Below are 22483 nucleotides of genomic sequence, written 5' to 3'. Positions count from 1 at the left end.
AGCCCCTGTCTCAAAAAAAAAAAAAAAAAAGACAAAAAAAAAACCCACAAAAAACATGGGTGTATATATATCTCTGTGGTATAATGCATTTCATTCTTCTGGGAAGACCCTAAGAAGGGAAACAGCTGAGGCAAACGGAATGTCTAGTTTTAGTGTTTTGAAGAATCTCTACATTGATTTTCACAGTGGTTGCATCAGTCTGCACTCTCACCAACAGTGGAGAAAGGTTCCTTTTTCCCCACAGCTCCACCAGTTTGTTATTGATAATAACAAACACTTCATTTCTTGATAATAGCTATTCTTTCTGGAAATGGAATCTCAGCATTGCTTTAATTTGCATCTGTCAAATAACCAGTAATGTTCAACATTCTTTCATATATTTGTAATTTGTATTTCTTCACCTGAGAAGTATTTATCCATTTCAGATGCCTATTTTTTATTGGGTCTTTAAATTTAGGGGGTGTGGTTTTTGTGAGTTCTTTATATATTCTAGATAATAGTCCCTTGTCTGAGGAACAGCTGGCTCAGATTTTTCCCTCTGTGGGTTATCTCAACTCCGCTGATTTCTTTTGCTATGGAAAAGTTTTTAAAAAGAGGAGATTCCAGTTGTTATTTGTAGTATTTCCCAGGAGAAAAACTGCAGTTGTTCCCAAAGGGTTTTGTCTATAGTCTTTGCCCACACCTCTGTCTTGAAGAGCTCTACCCATTCTATCTTCTTGCAGATTTAGTGTTTCTGTTTTAACATTCAGATCTATGATCCATTTTTAGTTTAGTGCATGGTGAGAGATATGGAATGTGGAAAGCAAGTTTTCTCAGCACTATCTATTAAAGAGGGTATCTTTCTTCCAGTGAATGTGCTTGGTGCCTTTGTCCAATATAAGGTGGTTGACTTTGTTTGGAGTTGTTTCTGCACGTTCTGATCTGTTCTACTGAGCCTCACGTCTGGTTTTTTTGGGTTTTTTTGCCAGTACTATCCTGTTTTTATTACAGTAGCTTTGTAGTATAACTTTAAATCAGAGATTGTGATGCCCCTGCCTTGCCTTTCTTGCCCAGGATCGTTTTGCTATCCTAGGTCTCTTTTGTTTCTGAATGAATTTTAGGATTGTTTTTCTCTAACTGTGTTAGATATGCTACTGGTATTTTGACAGGGCTGCATTAAATCTGTATAACAATTTTGGAAGGATGGCCATTTTCACTATATTGGTTCTTCCTATCCAAGAGCAACAGATATCCTTCCATTGTCTGATGTTCTCTTCGATGTCCTTTTTCGGAGTACTACAGTTTTCAATGTAAAGCTCTTTTACTTCCTTTGTTAGATTGATTCCTAAGTATTGCATTTTTTTTTGGATGCTATTGTGAAAGGTGTGGTTTCCCTAATTCCTCTCTCAGTGAGCTTATTTGTGTACAGGAATGCTATTGAGTTTTGAGTGTTGTCTTTGTGTCCAGCTACACAACTGAATTTGGTTATTAAGTCTAGAAGTCTTTTGGTGGAGTTTTGAGGGTCTTCTATGTAGAGTATCATGTCATTTGCAAATAATGATAATTTAACTTCTTCCTTTTCTATCTTCATTCCTTTTCTTTCTTTCTCTTGTCTAATTGCTCTGGCTAATGTCTCCAGGACTGCATTGAATAGCAGTAGTGGTAGTGGACATCCTTGTCCTCTTCCTGAGTTTAAAAGTGAAAGCTTTCAGTTTTTGACCACTTAGTATGATGTTGGCTATTGGTTTGTCATAGGTGGTGTTATCAGATTCCTATCTCTTCCAACTTTCTTTAAGGTTTATAGACCCTACCTCATAGAGCATGCTTAGGTAAATGCAAAGTAATTGAAATTCTCCCATGCATATTATCAGAGACCACAGTGCAATGAAATTGAAAATCAATGGCAAAAAAAAAAAACCCTCAAAAACTACATAAACATGGAAATTAAAAACACACTCCTGAACAAGCAGTAGGTCATAGATGAAATTAAAGACATTAGACATTTTATATAGTGTTCTATTTCTTGTCCTGGGTGTCAGTACATGGGATAACTACTTTGTGAAATCACTGAATACTATACATAGGATTTGTGCACCTTCCTATACAGGTTGATTATGTTTCAGGGAAAATGGTTACCAGAGATTTACAGGAGGTGAAGAAATAATGCAAGCAAGCATAAAACAATCCTCTCTAGCAGCTTTTTCTGAGCTTTCTTCTTTAAGGAGGTAGAACCCTGCTAGAGGGAAATGAGGTATAATTTAAAAGGAATTTTTTTAAAATAGGAGATTGTAAGCAAGTTTACTGTGCTATGGAATTGATCTTGTGTAAGGGGACCACCCATTACTCAAGAGGCAGAGGGAATAATTGTTCCAGGAATGTTCCTGAGTAGTGAGGAGGGGCTGACCCCAAGGTAGGAGTGAGGGCTGGTCATGGAGAGACACAGATTGCAGGAGATTTTGCTGAGGATGACTGACTTACCAGGGAAATATTTGGGTGCATGGTAGGTGAGACGGGCTCCGAAAAGATGTCAAGAACTATGGTGATGGGACAGTGACATGAGATGCTTTGGACTTCTGCTGGCAGGCCAACTAGACAGGGTGGTGGGACCAGTCCCACCGTGTTTTAGGGGAACATGCACCATCTTTTCTAACTACAGCCTCCACTTTCAGCTGATAACGGTGAGCAGATTGTGTTGTGATGGGGGAAATCAATGGTTCTCTTCGTGGCCCTACATCACCCTGGATTGGAAGAAATCTTGATTTCATAATGAATTCCTAGATATGAACTACAGAATTAAGGGTACGGATGCACATTTAATGTCTTGATAGATGTCACCAAGTAAGTGATATAAACATGTTTTCATATAATTATTTTTCTTAAGTTGCTTCATAAAATGTTGTCTGTGACCTTTGCCCATTTTTCTCTATGGTTGCTTGTCTTTTCCTTATTGATTTGAAGAGTTCTTTGCATATTGGGGAAAAAGCCATTTGACAGCCATATTTATTGAAAATATGTGTGCAAGGGTTTAATCACATTGGTCTAGGTTTCATTATAATTCTTTAAAAGCAATCATCCAAATTAACAACACTGTGTATCTGTTTTTTTTTTTCAGAATTTTACAGTTTTGTTTTTTACAGTGTTTTACGGTTTTGTTTTTTAATTACCTAGTTCTATAGTATATCAGAATTAATTTTGTTAGGTAAAATGTGAATATAATTTATTTCTACTTTTTCTCCCAAATAGCTAGCCAGTGTTCCCACTGCAGTTTCGGGATTACTTTGCTGTCCCCTAGCGTAGCTGTAATGCTAACTTTATCCTCCTCAGTTTAAAAAGTGCTCATGATTCAGCTCAAGAGGCGGACTCATCTGGACCTAGTCACACTCCATCAATCTAAGGACTTTTCCTTTTCCCTTCTCAGCACATCTCAGCACTTACTCCATGATTCTGAACTCTGAATCTTAGGCTGTATTAATCTGAGTCTCTTACTATGTTTTGGTGTCTTTAACACATTAAGCTTAGTTCTACTTGGACTGCTGACTGGAAATAGATGAGGACCAGCAAATACTTAATTAGGCCCCCTTCCTACTTCTGGTATAAAAATAAAAATGTATTATATTAGAAACTAGATAGGGATCTCCTGGGTGCCTTGGACAACAAAATTGACTCTCAGGGACCTGTGATCCAGTATAGAACTCTTTTGCATAATGGCATGTTTTTTCTCCTTCTGCCCATAGTTCTTTTAACAGACCTATCATGAAACCATGGGAGCAGAATGTTTACACAACATGAAATTGTTACAAAGGAAAAACCTAAATAAACTGTCTATCTTCACTTGCTCTTGATTGACTTAAAAGGTCATGAATTCCGGAGGCCACACAGCTGGGCAATGCACTAATTTTCCACTAGCTTTGCTATAAATAACACCTCTGATGTGTGAGTTAGAGTAAGTTACCTAGGTTACTTTTCATGGACCTAGACGGTGCTTTTGCTGAAAACACTGCTGTTTGGGTCTAAGATAACTACAAGTTGGCACGAACAGCATGAAAAGGCTTGGCATTTCTATCTTCATAGTGTCCTGTCCCCTTTGCTGACAGAACCTCTGGGTCAGATTCAATTCGGCTCTGCATGTAGACTTCTAGCTTGCGCAGCAGAACTGGTATGTGTTTTCTCCTACCCCTATTCTTATGCTCTTTCAGCAGCCCACATGCTTAAAGTCCTTCAGCCTTGTTTTAAGGCCCGACAGAGCCATAAGGACATTTGCACTAGATAACGGTGCCAGCCACAAGAAGAACTCAACAGTTGTAAGGATAAACTGACTGCGACTCCCTGGTCCCGGTGGCCTGCATCTTACACAAGGAGGAAAATGTATCTTGAAAGCATTTCCCTGACCCACAGAAGATGGCTGAACTTTAGCCCTCCCCCCAGACTAAAAGCTTGCCTTTGCCTTTGTTTGGAGAGCAGTCTGCTCTATCAGGGCTGTCTCTCTCTTTAGCTGAAGGCCCATCTCTCTTTAGCTAAAGCTCCAATTAAAGCCTTGCCGGTGTGTGTTTGCAAAACTTGGCTCAGTCTTGCTCCTGTTGATTCCATGCCAAAAGATCCCGTCTCCAGTAACAAGGAGACTTTGAAACGCCCTGGAAATGGTTGATCTTTGCAAATACTGACCCATGTTATACCCTTCCTTAAAGTCTCACACATCTTCTCCCTCGCTTGTGCTTTTCTCTCTGTTCATGCATTCTATTCCAGCACAATTTCTCTTGGTAATATGATTAAAGATTTTAGCTAACTGGCCATTAGAAAGAAAGTCTATAAAAATCATTAAAATAAAGTACATGCATTCAGTATCTGTCTTCTGAAATGTTCATATAAATGAGAGTCTCAGTTGCTGACAATGCTGGGTAAATGAGGCCTTGCTCTAGCTATGGGTTCAGGTGTTCTCTCCACAATCTTGTACAATCTCACTTTTCTGCAAAGGGGCAGGAACACTCTCATAGCCACACCAGTAACAGTACCCCCTACACATCTGCCATCTGAGTGGCTTATTCTCTGCTACATCCCTGCTCTTATCCCTGTTTTTCCTTACATCTCATCCCTCTATCTGCCTTGACGTCAGCGTTTAACAACAACTAGTCCTCTGTCCACCACTGATCTGCTGTCCTGCTCACGTGTCCTCCCCTTCTTCTCACTTACAAAGCCAGCGTTCCCTGGGTATTCATGATCATGGTCTCTTGCTTATTCCCTTGATTTCCTGGGCCCTGTCTTCTCTGTCGTAAGTGCCTCGTGAAACCTCACTTAAATCTTTGCCTGTATGACACCACAAGTCAGGCCGTCAAATCTGCTTAGAGAAAATACACAAATGCTCTGACTGGTCTCACTTTAGACTCATGACTTGGTACTTCAAGGGAGTGCTCTGCCACCCCTGTATTTCATAGTTTATTCAGTCTCTCACCGTCCTAGAAAATTATTCAGAATCCCCTCACTCCTCTCCAACCTGTCCTAAGTCCCACCATCACCTCTGTCCTGGACACTGCATCTTCGAATGTTTGCTGCCTTCTCTCCTGCTCCCAGTGAAGGGCTGCACCTGCCCTGGCTCTACAGCACTCCAGCCACTCAAGAACATGGCTCCTGCAACTGCACTGTTTTCCGCGTTATAACTAATCTTTTATCCTTCACAAAACAATTCCCCAAGAGTGAACAGACATGTTGAAATTTCTATCTTAAAAACACCCTATTCTAACTCCATATGCCACCCCCAGAAACTGTCCCCTACCTCAACCCCCACTTTGTGAAAAAAAAAAAAAAAAGCCCAAATGCAGTACAAATTTTCTGTTCTTGCTGCTTCTATCCTCTCATTCTCTCTTGAAGCCCTCCCATCAAGCTGCTGTCTTCATCTACTCAACAAAACCATTGTTTTCACCAAGTACTTTTTACCACCCATGATCCAACTACCATCTCTGGTTGCCTGACCCACTGAAAGAGCTTCTAGTGGTAGCAAGGTGTACGTCAGATCATGTGCCTCTTTCGCCTTATCTTCTACTGGCTTCCACCTGGCAAGAAGCCAAAGTCCTGACAGAGACGTCACAAATCTGTACCACCTGGTTCTCCATAGTTCTTCCATTACCCAATTCAGCCCCACTGGTTTCCCAGCTCCTCCCCGAATTCGCAGGCCCGTTACCACCCAGGCGCTGTGCAGTCCCCACCCCTTTGTCTGAAATGGTCCCTTCCTAGATCACTGTGCTCTCTCATTTTAATCCAGTTTCTTTCCAAGCCCAGTTCCACGTGTCCCCTGACTTCCCTATATAAAACAGCATGCAAACTCAGCCCTGGCTCTGCTTCCCTTTTCCTTAGAGTACTTATGACCACTTATGAGAGCTGACTTCATATTTTAAAGCAATATAAATATTTAAAGCAAAATTAAAATTGGAAAAAAAAATCCATGTCATTTGTAAGTTAAATATATTTTGGGATACCCTTAAAATAGCACACAGCATTGGCTCTTTAAAAGGGTAAAGATATGAAATAAAAATGTCTCCATGTATATAATTCCTGCTTTCAAATGCATAAAAGAATATCTAGAAGGAAGTGTATCAATCTGTTGTGAGTAGATATTTTTCCTCCTCCAAACAATAAGATGTCAGAGAGAAGGAAGATTTTTATTTTCTAAAATTGTGTTTTGTTCAAATTTTACATACCCATATTATTTTCATAGTATAAATTAAAATGTCCTACAAAAGATAAAAAAAGATAACCAGTGATAATGTTGTTTGTTGATACTGTTTGTAGGTCTTGTCTTTTTTTTTTTTTTTTGTCTTTTTGAGACAAGGTCTCGCTATGAGTTCAGGCTGACCTTGAGCTCACTTTGGAGCCCAGGCTGGTCTCGAACTTGCAAAGATCCTCCTGCCTCAGCCTCCTGAGTCCTGGGATTACAGGCGTGTGCCACCATTCCCAGCACAGGTCTTGTCTTAAAAGACAAGAAAGTGGACATTACAAGAAATAATTACTAGTGGGAATGTGCATGCTTTCAGCAAAAGGGGAACAGAGCGAAGTTTGTGCAAAAGGGGTAAACAAGCCAGGCATGGTGGTGCATTCTTCTCATTCCAGCACTCTGGGATGCCCAGGCAGGAAGATCAAGAGTTCAAGGCCACCTGCCTAGCAAGCTCGAGGTCATGAGTTCGATCCCTGGTACCACAAGAAATAAATAAATAAACAAAAAATTTAAAAAGTAAAAAAAAAAAAAAAAAAAAAGAGTTCAGGCCAGCTTGGGTAACTCTGTGACTAAGTGAGACCCTGTCTCAAAGTAAAAACAAAATGTAAAGGGCTGGGGACATAGCTCAGTGCAAAGGTCCTGGGTTCAATCCTCAGTACTAGAAAACAAAAAGTAGACAAGTATAATTAGCAACAAATTTATTGTATCCCTCCCATGAGAAAGGTGCTCTCTTCACTATCCTGAATGACATGTTGTATGCATTTTCTCTAATCCTCAGAACAAACTTGCAAGTTACTAGCTCTACAGATGAGAAAAATGAGTCTCCGAGAAATGATTGCTCACACTCACAAGCCATGCAACCAGTAAGTCCCTAATGCTGGGGATGGGGTGGTAGAAAAGAAATCCTAGCGATGGAGATTACCAACCCAATTTAAGGGTCCTTAGTAACCTGGAGTAGATTCATGAATAGAATCTACGTAACTTGTGTATTCTCTCCAGTTTAACAAAGGCTGCAGCCTGGCTTTGCTGGGTGCTGTAGCGGGTGGTGCAAACTGGAGAAAAGAGTGTCAAATGTAAGTTTGAGCTCTGCTGGGTGGATAATCACAAAGGAAAAGAAGCAGCTGTGCACGATTTCAAAACTCACCACCAGGGGCTAAGCCTAACAGCTCTAAACACTGTCTAGGATCCTACAGCCTGGAAAAAGTGGCATGAGGTGACGCTGAAAAGCACGATTCTTTCTCCTTCTGTGCAGACAGTACCTTGGTGAGCAAAATGACTGCAGCAAGGGAGCATGACAAGATAACAACAGTAGCTATTGTTTGATGAGCATCCACCAGATGCCAGGAACTTTATAAACCTTGGTTTTAACAGTCAGAACCTGAGTAAGTTCTGGATACCCTATTCCAGAGAACAGAAAACAGGTGCAAGGAGGTCAATAATTGACCCAAATACATATGGAATTAGGCTATGCTGACACCACTGTGACTTCCAACTTCATGGTCTTTCCGAAATGCCAAGCGCATCTGATGGCCACATGCTCACACATGTTTAAGGTACTTGATGTCCAGAGCTGAACCATAAGCAAGTAGCATTTGGATAAGCACCAGGTATTGATAATATATAGGCAAAACTGTATTCCTTACAAAGATAAGTTCCAGAGAAATGGCAGTAGCGGAGGCCAGGACTGGACCTGGGAGGAACACAATTGCCAAAGGCTTTGCCTTCCCTGTCTTTAGTGAAAATAATTTTCAGTGAAAACTAATTTTCAGCTGGAGGTCTGTCATGGCTGGTTTGGTTTCACCAATGGGATGTGATTAATATTCTTGATCTTTCATTAGCATCTGCAGGAAACACCCAAGTGACACAAAGCCAACTCTAGTGGCTGAAATTTAACATTTTAACCCAATTTTTCTAAGGCGGTCGGCTTGTAATAAAGTGCTAGCTGGGTATTTCCTTTCTGTAAACTATTTTAGGCCTCAACAAGCAAATCATTTGTATAAGCACCTTTGCATTCACCTCTGCCAAGCCAGGCCAGTGAATGAGCCTTCTTGTAGAATGAATTCACATCATTTGTTGCTGGGATAGAGAATGGAGGGTATTTTTCCCAGCCTTGGCTGGACCAAAGCCCAGGTTATAAGTACAAATCCCTTAACATGATCTTCCTATAACTGCCCTTGTGCTGACACAAATCCCACCCTGGAGAGCAATCTTTTATTGCATCCTTTGTTGTAGGCTCTCCATTTTAGGAAGAACTGGTAGTGATACTAAGTACAAACACATTCTCTGCCAGTCATATCCTGTGACTAAGTTTGTAAAAGAGAGTGAGGAAATCTTGTGGCCAGTAATAATATTTATATTGAAACTCACAGCTCCTGCCTCACAGCGTGAGGGCAAGCAATGGTGAAGAAAGGAATTCCCCTTCCCATACGCAATTTTTCTCAGATGTCTCAAGTAAGCAAAGGAGTAGACTGAGCTCCTATTATAAATCCTGCAGTAGTTTCACTGTTGCACAATATTAGGATTCACCCTTTAAAAGTCCCTCAATGCCAAGACAATCTGTTTAGATTCAATTCTTTCCAAATAACTGTATTTTGCTTCCAAAGAAAAAAGAACAGTTTAAATTAAGTTTGTCATTCCCTTCACTGTGTCATAGGCTTAGGAATAGTTGGACCTGATGGCAGTCCTGCAAACCCAGAACTCCGGGAGACTGAGGCAGAAAGATCACACGCTCCAAGACCAGCCTGGTCAACTTTGTGACTTGGTGAGACCTTGTCTCAGATAGATTAGATAGACAGATAGACAGACAGACAGACAGACAGATGAAAGATAGATAGGGCTGGGAAGGCAATTCAGGGCAAAGGCCCTGAGTTCAATCCCCAGTAGTGGAGGGAAGACAAAGGCCTAAGACCATTTTTGTGTCACTCTTGATTCCCTGAACCTACTGCAAGGGAAAGAGAAAATTATAAAATGACAGAATGTTTCATTTAGCAAGGTATCTAAAAGCATTATTTTCCTAGTTAAGTGTCACTGTCTTTTGGGTAGTTTGATTATAATGCTCTATTACGAGATAGCAATCAATGCTTCTGCCAAAATGGTCTTTTATTTATTATAGAAAATAAAATCTAAAATTTTTTAAAAAGCAAGCAATTGCCCTAGAGCTATGAGTTCTATGAGGTTTTCACCCTTTATTTAGTATTTGAGGAACGTTAGATTCAGAACTTTAGAATGTAATAACCTGAAAAAACCAGTATGAGCCCAAAGCAAGAGGGAAACAAACCAGTAAGTTTATTCTTTGTGTACCTGCCCTAATATAAGCAAGCCTCTGGGAAAGATTTTCTACTTTTCAACAGTTTCTAGTTTAAAACTGAGTTCACTTTACGTCTATGGAGAAAATAATCTGCAAGGTGCCTGCAATGCTGAGACCTCTTGCCAGAGGTTTAAAAATGACAGAGTCTCTCTCATATGTCCTACAGATTTTTTTAGTGTAGCTATATTTTGAGAGATACAAGGATATAGCCTAAAACAGGCAAAAAAAGAGGAACAACTGTACGTTTTTATAAAACATAACCACTTCCTACATCTTCATACAGATTTAAGAATACTTGGGGAAGAAATAAGCAGAAAGGATTATTTGTTTACAAAGACTTCTTGGAATGTATAGTTTAGCAGATCACTTTTCAGAACAAATTGATCGGTGCACTTAGAAATCTATTCCCCTGAAGTTTTAGCCAGTAGCTCTCAAGCCCAACCATTTTATAATCTCACTTCTAGTAATCTTTGCTTTGAGAAAAAAAATTTAAACTGCTTTACTAGAGTCAGATGAATAAAATTCAGCAGCATACAAAACACTATGTAATATAATCATATTTCTGTGGTTTCCTGTTTTTCCTTGTTTCCAGAAAGAACATTATTCTGGGATATAAAAATAACCTTGAAAAATACCGAGATAAGAGGTTTCTCTATCTCCTTTAAGAGTGTCATGTTTCCATGGTGATGAAACTAGCCCTTGATACCCAATTAATCAAGGTGATCCTGGGCCTCCTGCTTCCTCATTCCATGTACTGCGGAGACCCACAGAAGGAAAGAAGAGAACCCATGGTGTGCCTGATAGATGGACAGAGAACTTCCCGGAGGCTCAGTGTCTGGTCTAGAGAGATTTTGTGTCAATGCTATTCAGAAAAATGACATATCCAAGGTTCATTACTTTGCATAAGTAGTATTCTATTTGGAATAATACCTTTAAAATAATTTGATAAAACACAAAAGACCTAATCATTCAAAAGCACCTCCCTTTTGCAAACAGTTTTCATTGCCATCTAGATAAACTACTTCCCTCATGCTTCTGAGGCCACTCAAAACTGCCTGCATCTACTCCTACCTTTGAATTTGTCCACAACTGTTCTATTAATGGTCTTTGTAACTTGCCAGAGTGGTTTCTGCACCCACCTCCTCAGCAAAATCTTTATCAGTCAGGGTGGAGTTACGCTCCCCTCTCACCTGTCTACACTGCAGAGGGTGGTGCCCTTTGTACCCCTCCCCCGTGGCTTCAGCCCTTACCCTGCACTTATTAGCATGTTATAAAAATGCAACAGCAGCTCCCAAACCTATCTGTGCATCAGAATCATCCTATGCTGGTATTGGTAGACCTGGAACTATGGAGTCAGAATTTCTGGAAGATGGTCTAGAAATGTAGGATTTCAATAAATCTACAAATGCTGCCAGGTTTGGGAGTCAATGAAGTATGACTTTAGTTGGTTTCTATTATGCTTTTGTGTTCCCAATGGGGATCTGCATCCAACTAACTGCATGGGGTATGTTTAAGCAGGATAATCACTTATCTGCAAACATATTTGATAATGTTTGTTAAAATCCATGTACTAGCCCAGGCAAATCTACCAAATCTGATTCTGGGAGGTATGGCCAGGGAATTTAAACTTAAGAGAGTCCCATATAAGAGATTCCCCTGCAGAGAAAAGCCAGTGCCCTTTGAGGGTCTGCTGAGATGCCCACAGAGACCAGCCAAGTCACCTCTGAGCCAGGCAGACTGGGTGCGAGGAATGGCTAAAGGGAAACTGGTCATCCATGTGGAAAGGTAGGCATTTCTCTGCCTGAACAGTTTGTTGTTATTTTGCCGTAACAGAAAATGACTCAGTACAGTTTGAATTTTTGGAAACTAAAAGTAAAGAGAAATTTAATTCCTCACAGTTCTGACGCACTGTGACCACTGTCTCTGAGAGTTTCTCCCATGTATCCAGGGTCTGTGGCAATTTGCAATGTCATGTGCCATTAAGAACCTGACCAAGTTACTCCTTACGATGGATTACACAGTGTAATTGAATTAGAGATACAAAGTCCCACTGGTCATCCAAGCCACTCCTACCATTTAATGCTTGAATTCTCTGCCAAGCACTGACGATGCCCAAACCACTTCATCTCTCATCCAGATTTGCCCGCACTGCACATGTCCAAATATATTTTGGCTACCTCCACTAGGATATCCTACCAATACCCCAATGCGACATGTTCCCAAATAAAATTGTCTTCTTCTAGTCTCCTCCCTTCATGTGGTTTCTAGTTGTCTCAGTAACAGCAATTCTAACCACTGAAGCCAGAAACATGGTGTCCACCTTAATCCTCTGCCTTGCCTTTTAAACGCCGACATTGGGTCATCAACCAAGTTTTTGCAAAGTCTGCCACCAACAGTATGAAACTTGCAAGTCACCCCCATTCTAAGCAAGTTTTGCACACCACATTACACTAATTTATAACCAGTCAACTTGATTTTACAAGGAAAATCTTGCTCTTTTTCTATGCAATAAGGCCCAGCTAACCTTTCCTCTGGCTGAGGGTGGAGCTGACTTGGAAGATCATATTAAAAATGGAATTCTCATCTTAGAAAAGAGTCAGTACACTCGCATGAAGCTCAGAATCATGGAACTAGCCTTGGTAGTCGCAGGGAGGGGAGTCTGAACTTTAGCAAGGGATGCAGTAGGCTCCCCACTTCATGTACAAAGGTAGGAGACTGAAAGCAATGGATATGTGCAGTCATGCTCTCCAGGTCCTCCGTGTAAGACTTCCTATCACAGGCATCTCTTGCGGTCCACATATGGATCTGGAGAAAAATCTCATCAAAACAAAAACCCTAGCAGCAGTTGAGACCAGCAGGGAACATGGGCTGTACTCCTAGCACTCAAAACTCCTCAGCCGGTTCTCTTCTAATGTTAAAGCAACTACAGGTGAGAAGACGAAGATTCAACAATCATCTGTAACAGGCAAAGAACCTGAGTTGGAAACTTTCAGTTCTTTCACACAGTACATCAAACATCCACAGATTTCATCTTTTTGGCATACTCAAAGAAAAGCTGTACAATTTAACCAGAAAGTTGTGCAAAAAGTAATTATTAGGTTCTCAGATACCTAGTAAAGTCAAATTACCCTCACAATACTACAAAAAGAGGGAACACGTATTTATTAAACACAACAAAAGTGGACTTTCGGGGTCAAAACTGAGTACTTTCTTTAACAATAAAACATATATAAGAACATTTCAGTAAAATGTAAAACAAACATTTTTCTCCCCCAATTTTCAATAGTATTTTTCTAATGCCTCTAGGAAGAGAGACAAAAACCAAGAAAGCAAAGACCTGCTAGTCTGTAACTGAAGATTCAGAAAGAAAAACTTGCCTATTAGTTATCATTTCACTCAAAGGAGTGTAAAATGCAAAAGCAAACACATCAATTTATTCATTAGTAGTCAAGTGAAGAGGTAAACTATTTACCTCCCAGTATTTTTCCAGATATCTAGGACAGATGATGTATAAGGAAAGAAATTCTTTAAAATGTAAAATCTAAAAGAGACACCCAATAGAAATAAGTGAAAGCAATTCACAGTGACACTAAAAATAATCAATCTGCAGTATCTGTGCTCAGTAACACAGGAGTATCAAGGCACCTTTCAGATCTTATCACTTTACCAAATCCACATAGATCTTCTTTGTAGTACAATTTTTCACAAACTGTGGAATATTTTTTGACACAAGAAACAAAGTCTAGGTCCCCCAGTACACTGGTTCTTGTAGCTCTCTGGTTAGGGAGATCTAAGCATGTATGAAGATGAGTGAAAGTAGTCTATGTTGCTAGCATTTTCACTGCCAGTCTTTGTGTCTATCTGCAGAATCTTTCAGCACATACATCAGAAGTCAGACAATGCCAGTTCTTTTGATACTAGGTCTCAGGGTGCAGCTTTCAAAATCAGCCTTTGTTCCACTCTTCCTGTATTGGCAAACTGCACCCAGCAGGTGTCTATACACTGAATTTCAAATATGACCTTTTAATATGCCCAAAACTGTTGCTGTAAAGGAGGGGGAAATCATATTAATTGAATCCTGGCCCACTGTTACTCAGAATGCCATGACTGTATTTTCTGTATGGTAAAATGACATGAAATGATTTGTAAAACCATGTGAAATCTTCGGGTGACTAAGCCTACAAGTTTTAGATCACATTTTAATTGTTATTAAAAGCAATTATTTTCTCATAACAATCCTGGAACAAAAACTATAGGGAGTATATGTCAACAATTAAAAAATGAGGCTAAGCTTGATATAGTGATATAGCTAAGCTTGATTACACACCTATAATCCCAACACTCAGGAGGCTGAAGCAGGAGGATTGCTGTGAATTTAAGGCCAGCCTGGACTACATAGGAGACCTTGTCTCAAAAAATAAAATAAAATAATGTTATAAGCTTTTCTTTCATTTACTCTGGTCTTCCTGTTGGAACACTGACAATCATGTGAAACATTATTATATCTCTAGATTCCTCAAGTTTTACTATTTGTCATTTTCTTTAAAATATTTTTCTTCCAAATGTTTTTGGGAACGTTACTGTTATTCCAGCTTTACTGCTGTCATATGAAGACAATAATAATAATAGCTACCCTCACAGGGTTGCTTCAGGGACTCATTATGTCATCCACAGTAAGGATATAGACTTTATGGCACATTACTTATTGAGTGCTCAAAACATGTTGGCTATTATTTATACACAAAATTATCAGCAATTATAATAAGGTTATCAGAAGTCCATTTTAAGAATGTCAATTTGGTTTAGGCCTTTTCAGTAAACCAGGATAGTTCTTCCAAAAACTGAAGATTCCACCATTTACATATGCTGATCCATTTCCCTGAAATGCTCTTTCTCCTCTTACCCCTAACTCGGAGCCTCCTTACCTGGCGAATCCTTCATCTTAGATTTTGGCTTTTACTCAGCACCTTTCCAGGGGCAAGCAGCCCCTGGCAGCTCCCATGTCTACATTATATTGCATACATATTAGGATACTCTTTCTGCATGCTCCAATCCATATCATGATAATCTGCTTCTTTATCCTCATTCCCCTGACACCTCATGAGGGCAAGAATCATGTCTATCTTTCAATACAGGTAAGCATAATGCCAGAACATAACACGTGCTCAATGATTGTATGTTGTTAATATGCAGTATCTGGGATCAGCATGATGGAGGCTGGAATAAGAGATACAATACAGTGACAGTGACCACTGTTAACCTGAGAGAAAGACAGAGAGAGAGAGGGAGAGAGAGAATATGAATGAATGAATGAATGAATGAATGAAAGGAAGGAAGGAAGGAAGAAGGAAGAAGGAAGGCAGGCAGGCAGGAAGGAAGGAAGGAAGGAAGGAAGGAAGGAAAGAAGGAAAGAAGGAAGGAACAAAGGAAGGAAGGAAAGGAAGGAAGGAAAGAAAGAAGGAAGGACAGAAGGAAGGACAGAAGGAAGGAAGGAAGGACAGAAGGAAGGAAGGAAGGAAGGACAGAAGGAAGGAAGGAAGGAAGGAAGGACAGAAGGAAGGAAGGAAGGAAGGAAGAAAGAAAAAAGGAAAGGATAAATAAATGAATAGGAGGTTATAGGGCCAGCTCAGGATGAGGATAGCAAAGTGGGAGGGATACGGCATCCTAAGAGGGTGGAGCAGAAGCAGAGGGAGGGGCAATCAGCTCTGGAGAAAATCAGGTTCCACTTCGTTACTTAGAGTAATCAGAGCCACCCTATAGCAGATGCACTGATATTTGGATATCCAGCACACTGCAGCAGAAGCCATGTGAGCCTTTGTTCATTCAACAGACAGTGGGACTTAGAAACCAGCACAACTCTCAGGTCCTAGTCTAAGCTTTTCAACCAGAGTATTTAACAACCAAAGCCAAGTTAGGGACCTCTGCTGGGCAGAGTTAGAGTCCTGTGTGACCCATGGACCCCCCAAAAACTTACCAGACAGTTGGGATGTGCTGTGCATGTCTGGTTCAGCACCAAGCTGCTGTGCTGGGGAAGAAACTTTGACACTTTAGGTACAGCTGATGGTAAATGAACTGGAATGTTCTGATTTGTTACAGTAGCTTCATCATAGGAAGGGACAACTTTAGAGTAATATCTGACAGCATGGAAGGAGTTGAGAGAGAGGGCTGAACTGGGAATTCGAGTTTTATACAGATCACCAATAGCGCTCTCTGAAGTGGAACTTGACTGACCTTTAATAAGAAAGAAAACAAATATCTGTCAGTGCTCTATGCAGAATTCTGTATCTCTGGACTACTACATTTGAAATAAATAGTCCTCTTTCATTTCCTAATGTTACACATTTGTACTACATTACATTCAAATAAATGCTGATGGAAAAACAAAATGAATATTACAGAAGGAACATTTAATGCAGTGTGCACATTATAAATCAGTGTTCGTGTGCTATGAAAAGAAATTTTTAGAGAAGCAGAGGATCTCTGTGCCTTCTGAGGTGTGTTCGTGTATCTGGATTCCACCATAATCAAAACTGGCCATCCCTAAGATGCAAAGAAAAACATGGGAAAGAACAATGCCATTCAGCCATCAATAAAGTTAGGTTGATTTTACACTATCTCATTATATATCTATACATATCAATATATCTATATTTTGAACAGTAATTAGAAGATATTATTCATTTATAATCTCAGCAATGTAATCTCAACACCGAAATTTTCTTTATTATTTCACAATAATAAAAGTGAAATAATCTAATTTTACACCTACTTTAAATACAAATGTACCTGGAATGTTTGTGAAAAACTGTTAGAGCAAATGTACCTAGGGCTTTATGGAAAAGAATAGACTAGGAAAGCTAATGAACATGGCCATGTTACAGGCCAAGTACCATCATGTGGGTGTTCTGTATCTGTGGGAAACCATGGAACCCTGGGGGAGAGCTCACTTAACGTATATAGCCTCTAATTTCCTCACCTAGATGGTCAGGAAAATATACGTTTACATTTTCTATTTTCTATCTGATGCATCCTTCACCTCCAGAAATAAAACCCAAGAAGTCCAAATTACAGAAAGCCTTACACTGGAGAAGTATGTCCTATCACCTGATTTTTAAAATCTTTCTTTCCCCAAACTGAAAATGCTAAATGTAGCAACTGAAAGATGGCTAAGAAAACTGTTTCATAAATTGTTTGCTAAATTAATAAAACCATCAAAATAGTGATGAGGACAATATAACAACACATTAAAATACAATGGCACAAAGTTAAGTTTAAAGAAAGTCCAAAATGATTGCCACTACTGAATACATCCCTGGAAAAGGACTTGAAGGAAATACATACAAAATAAAGTAATGAGCACAGCTAGGTCAGCAAAAGACTCTGACCTTCCAGGTCTCCTCTGGTTCGAACATACCATAAGTCAATAGTCCCCATATATTTGTGTCCTCCAAAGAGTGGTCTCTTCGGGTAATTTGATGCCATGAGATACGGGGACACAGATGAGCCTGAATCACCACCATAAAAACAGTGCTTCAGCTTTTCTGCAGAATATAGGCAGTGCTGTATGTATATGAAATAACAGTGACAGGCATATGCCCATGGCCTGACCTCAATCTGATTTAATCTGGGCTGACCTAATCATTTCATGTCACATTCAGGCACAGCTACTTTAAGTAGTTTAACCGTGGCTCATGGCAATTTTCTTTCCGTATTTTTCTCCTCTCTCCCCTAGGTCAGAAGAAAAGTCTAGATTGACTAACAAAATCCTGAGGCTCATTTGCTTGTATGAACAAGAAGGCTGTATTCTATTTTTGGCCCTTTCTCTTTTGACTTGAGACACTAACCCTAGAAACCTCATTTGTTCCCGTGGCTCCCATTATAATCCACACATGTGCATGGTACCTCTAGTCTGACACTTAAAATACCAGGGAACCACAGTTTGCATTTGCAGTGCTCTTTGCCACTTATACGTGAACACCATGAGAATGAAGTTGACATAACAGGAGAAGAGAAAATAAATAAAACACACAAATAAAGAATATTAGCAGGTGGTAAGTGCCCAGAAGACAAATCTAGCAGAGATAGTGGGTAAAAAAATCTCTTGCATTGTGTGTAGAGAGGAGGAGTGTGTAGTTTTATCTGGGTGGGTGAGAATGACTCACTGAGAAGGCAACATTTAAACAAAGATGTCAATATACTTCGACTTTTAGATTTGACCCAAAGAGGCTCCAGTAGATCTCAAGTCTTCTCAGTGTTTTAAAAGCCTGAAACCTAAGATGAATCCCAAGGGTAGATAATTAGCTTTTCTGGTTCTGTGTAGTATGGATGACATCAATACATTTAAACAAAGACGAAAAAGAGAAATAAATTAATACAGTAAATGCTCAGTACACAGTCAGTTCTAAATTAATGTGAATAAAATCAGCTTTCCGTAAATATGAGAACGTCATCTGGGAGTTCCTATGGATCAAAATAAACTTCTTTGAAAAGCTGCATCTATTCTGATGCACAGACTGTTTTCTTGTCATCACTCCCTAAGCAATATAATGTAAGAACTACTCACACAGCATTTAGATTATATCAGATATTATAAATCATTCAGAGAAGATTTAAAGTGTATGGAAGGATATGGATAGGTTATATGCAAATACTATGTCATTTTATTTAAGAGACTTGAACATTCATAGATTTTGGTATTCTCAGGGGATCCCAAAACAAATCTCCCATGGATTTGGAGGGACAACTGTATACACCCTCCCTTTAGGTTCTATTTTATAAATAAATGGACAGACAGACAGATACCAGTGTGCTTATCATCTACTAGCATGATGATGCTTCTGGTAATTAAGGTCTATCTTGAGCCTAACTTCTGGGAAAGAGCTATTTAAATGCCCTGGGCCACCTTATACTTTAAGCTGCCAATACAAGGGAACTCCTCCATCCTCTAGTCAGGGCAGCACATGCACAGGAGCCAAGGGGTACAACAGGGAATCCGTGAAGGCCCAGCACCTACAAACAACAGAGCTATAGGCGGGTCTCACCTCTCACAGCTTCATCCACGGGGCTCCCTGCGGCAGGAAGGGAGAACACATTCAAGCACTTATTGGCCAGGAACTGGAGCCCTCTCACAGGTGAGTAAGTGCCTGCCAGCACGCTGTTCTCCCTTAAAAGGACCAAAAGCAAACAACAAAATAAAACGCAGAGACACAAAAACATCTTGCACATTTCTCCAGGAAGACAATATAAATACTACTGAACTGAAATGCTCTTTTAATCAGTCCAATTCTAGAAAACCTTGACAGAGCCTCAACTATGGATTATTTAAACATGGGAACAAAGAGTTGCACGGGGCCAGGGTCATTCCTGAGGAATGATTGGCTTTTCCTACAAAGTTTCTGTTTGTTTACATAAATCTAATAAAGGCTGTTCCTAACTGACTGGCTTTTAAATAAACCTAAGCAATCATTTGGCATGTTACGTTTCATATTAGTAAGTTTCTTTCAGGGCTGGTAAGTGAAACAGGGCGAGATTTTCTAGGGCCCAGACCTCCTGGACAGAGGAGCACTAGACTCTATAATGTCCCTGCTGGACTGCCACAGCCACAGCCACTGTGAGGAAACGCAAAAGCTCCACTGTACTATCTTTAGGAATAACAAAAAGAAGAGTGAGTCAAATGATGAAAGGACCACCATAGCCCTGAAAATATTAATGATATCTCTTTATCACTGTAATAAAATGATATACACCAGCAACGGGAAAAGTTCACTGATCATTAATAAATACCTAAGCTTTCATGTGGATAGGCTCAGTTACTATCTACACCTATGGTACCAGCATGGGAGGAAAATAACAAGCAGTCTTTGGATTCACTAGAGCCCTGATCATACCTTTCCGCCTTAACTGTGCATGGGAGCGATAGCTGGATAGGCGTTTGTTTCTTACAAAACCTCCTATTACTCTGAAGAGCTTCTGTAATCTAAAAAATATAGATACAAGCATATAAAAACATTTAAATAGATATATTTTTCACATACACAAAGATATATACATTTCCAGTTTAAAAAAAAGAAATAAAAATATAACATAGAACCATTGCTTATAAGGATAAAATTCAAACCTTGGGAGTTGACTACCTGGCTCATGACAGCTGGAGGGATTTTCTCCCGGACATACTTCACATAATCAACTGTTGCCTCAAGAATGGAAGCCGAGTCATTCTTTCTCCCCTTGCTATACGGCAAGAGAATGCGCAGCTGCTCACAGCAATACTTGATTCGTTCTCTGATCAAAGGATTGTAATAAAGAAGGAATAATTAGTCTCATTTTATTCATGTGAACAAAGACAATCTTTTTCTATTGAGTTTGTTTGTAAAGGAACTGCCCACATCTTTCCCCAGCTAGTCTCTATTTCAAGGAAAGACTGTATCCTCCAAAGCCAGCAGCCCTCACAAACTTCCAAGCCACCCACTCATATGCTTCACAAGAAACCACTGCCAAGATACAATGTCTGTGTGGACAGCAACCCCAGCTTCGTCAGCCCACACCTGCCACAGTGCACAGGTGCCCATAACTGGGAAAGAACATACACCTTCCTTGTCTGTGGATACCAACGTTCTCCCCTCTGAGCAAAGAATTACACACATGCACACACAATTTATACTAGAAACCTAGCAGGCAAGAAACAGGATCTTCATGTCACTGGGACTGAAACACATTTCCAACTAACACATCAATTAGCATCTCATAATAACGTGATTATGTGGCCTCCGCCAAAAGAATGAGAAGACTGCTTCCTTTCCAAGAGGTGGGTGTAAACAGAACAAATGAATTAATATGGAAACAGAAAGAACATCCGGGCCAGTGTCAGGATGAAACTAAAGCTTTCATGGATCTGGTAGTCTGAAAAGAAATTTATAGAAGATGTAGATTTGATTAATTTAAGCTTTTAGTGCCTTTGTTCACACACGTGTTTATTTAAGAGACATTAAATACCAGTTGTGTGTTAAATATGGTGTAGATATATAACAGAACTACTAATTACTAGCTGGGACCCTATGCAAGACACTTAACTCTCTGGACCTTGAAATGACAGAAAAAATAAATAAAAATCAAGTTTGATATATTTCAATGTTAAAATATTCTAGATAAGTGGTATTTTCATCAGGCTTTGGGATCTCTGAGGATTCCTTAGAGGTGTCTCAGGAACTATTCTGAAAACAAAAAGATGGAAGAATCAACAATTTGATAATGAATATGAAGGGCTTTGAAAGTGTTCATACCCTTTAACAAGGTAACTTCCATTTACAAAGATTTACTCTAAAGAGACAATCTAAAACACAGAGAAAATTTCACATAAAGCTATCCATTATAGCTGTACATAAATAAAATATGGAAAACAAGCTAAACAAACAACACATAGGAGGATACCTGAAGTAAACTATGGTATATTTATTCTGTAAAATATCATCTGGCAGTGGAAGTGATATGTTATAAAGCTTATTGAGGGAAAACAGGGTATAAGGCAGCATCTAAAATATTGTCTTAAGCATTACACAAAGCAAAAATGAAACACAAAAACAGTAAAATCAAAACCATCCAGTAATAGTTATTCCTGGGTGGTTGTCTATGGGTAACATTTTGTCCTTTTATCTTCTACATTTTCCAAATATTTCTGGACAAACAACTGTGTAACAGAAACCCTAATCGACATTGTCAAAACCCTAGAATGTTCCTTATACTCTTTGCGAGTCATCACCATCTCCAGACCCATATTTTTTCTGCACACATTATTTTGCATATTCTTAAAGAGCACATGAGGGGGCTGGGGATTTAGCTCAGCGGCACAGCGCTTGCCTGGCAAGCACAAGGTCATGAGAAAGTTCAATTCCTGGTACCAGAAATAAATTAATTAATTAATTAATTAAAGAGCACATGAATCATTTCTTACAACTGTGGAAGGGCTTGTTTCACTCAATATAATGCTTTTGACATTTCTCTATTTGGCTTTGTATACCAGATCCTTATTACTTTATATGCCACTGTATAAATATTCCATAACTTATTTATCTATTCCTTTACTGATAAACACTTAGATTGTTCCAAGTTTTTGGTCATTATAAATAAAGCTGCTAGAATATTCCAGACATCTTCTAGTGAATGTGTTATTTCTCTTGGATAATTATCCAGGAATAAAATGATGGATCATTTTATAAGTTTATAAAAACTACAAGAATTTCTATCAAGTAGTACCATTTTCTGCTCTCAACCATCAATATATAAAAGTTGTTTCAAATAAAATTTTGGGTTGGTTTGGTGCTGGGATTGAGCCCAGAGCCTTTGTTCTGAGGTAGAATCCCATCCCTTTTTAGTGTGCGTGTGTGTGTGTGTGTGTGTGTGTGTGTGTGTGGACGACAAAACTGCCCACACTGGCCTCAAACTTTCTTTTTCTTTTTATTTTAAGAATAAAAGGAGGGGGGCTGGGGATTTAGCTCAGC

At 39.4% G+C, this 22483-nt stretch overlaps 1 protein-coding gene across 1 annotated transcript in view; it reads right to left on the bottom strand.

Annotated features, from left to right (window-relative positions):
• Sohlh2 (spermatogenesis and oogenesis specific basic helix-loop-helix 2) overlaps positions 1-22483 on the bottom strand; it is a 77262-nt gene that overhangs the window by 18489 nt on the left and 36290 nt on the right. Inside the window, exons 8-11 of the mRNA XM_013515730.1 lie at positions 20123-20270; positions 19877-19965; positions 19031-19152; positions 15964-16220 (exon numbers count right to left, since the gene is read on the bottom strand). Of these exons, the coding sequence (XP_013371184.1) occupies positions 15964-16220; positions 19031-19152; positions 19877-19965; positions 20123-20270 (616 nt within the window). The remainder of the gene's footprint in view (positions 1-15963; positions 16221-19030; positions 19153-19876; positions 19966-20122; positions 20271-22483) is intronic.

Source organism: Chinchilla lanigera, unplaced genomic scaffold (genome assembly GCF_000276665.1).
Source record: "Chinchilla lanigera isolate Chin_1 unplaced genomic scaffold, ChiLan1.0 scaffold00030, whole genome shotgun sequence".
NCBI classification, from domain to species: domain Eukaryota; kingdom Metazoa; phylum Chordata; class Mammalia; order Rodentia; family Chinchillidae; genus Chinchilla; species Chinchilla lanigera.
Note: the sequence above shows the minus strand (reverse complement) of the source record. Positions and strands in the feature narration are given on the sequence as shown.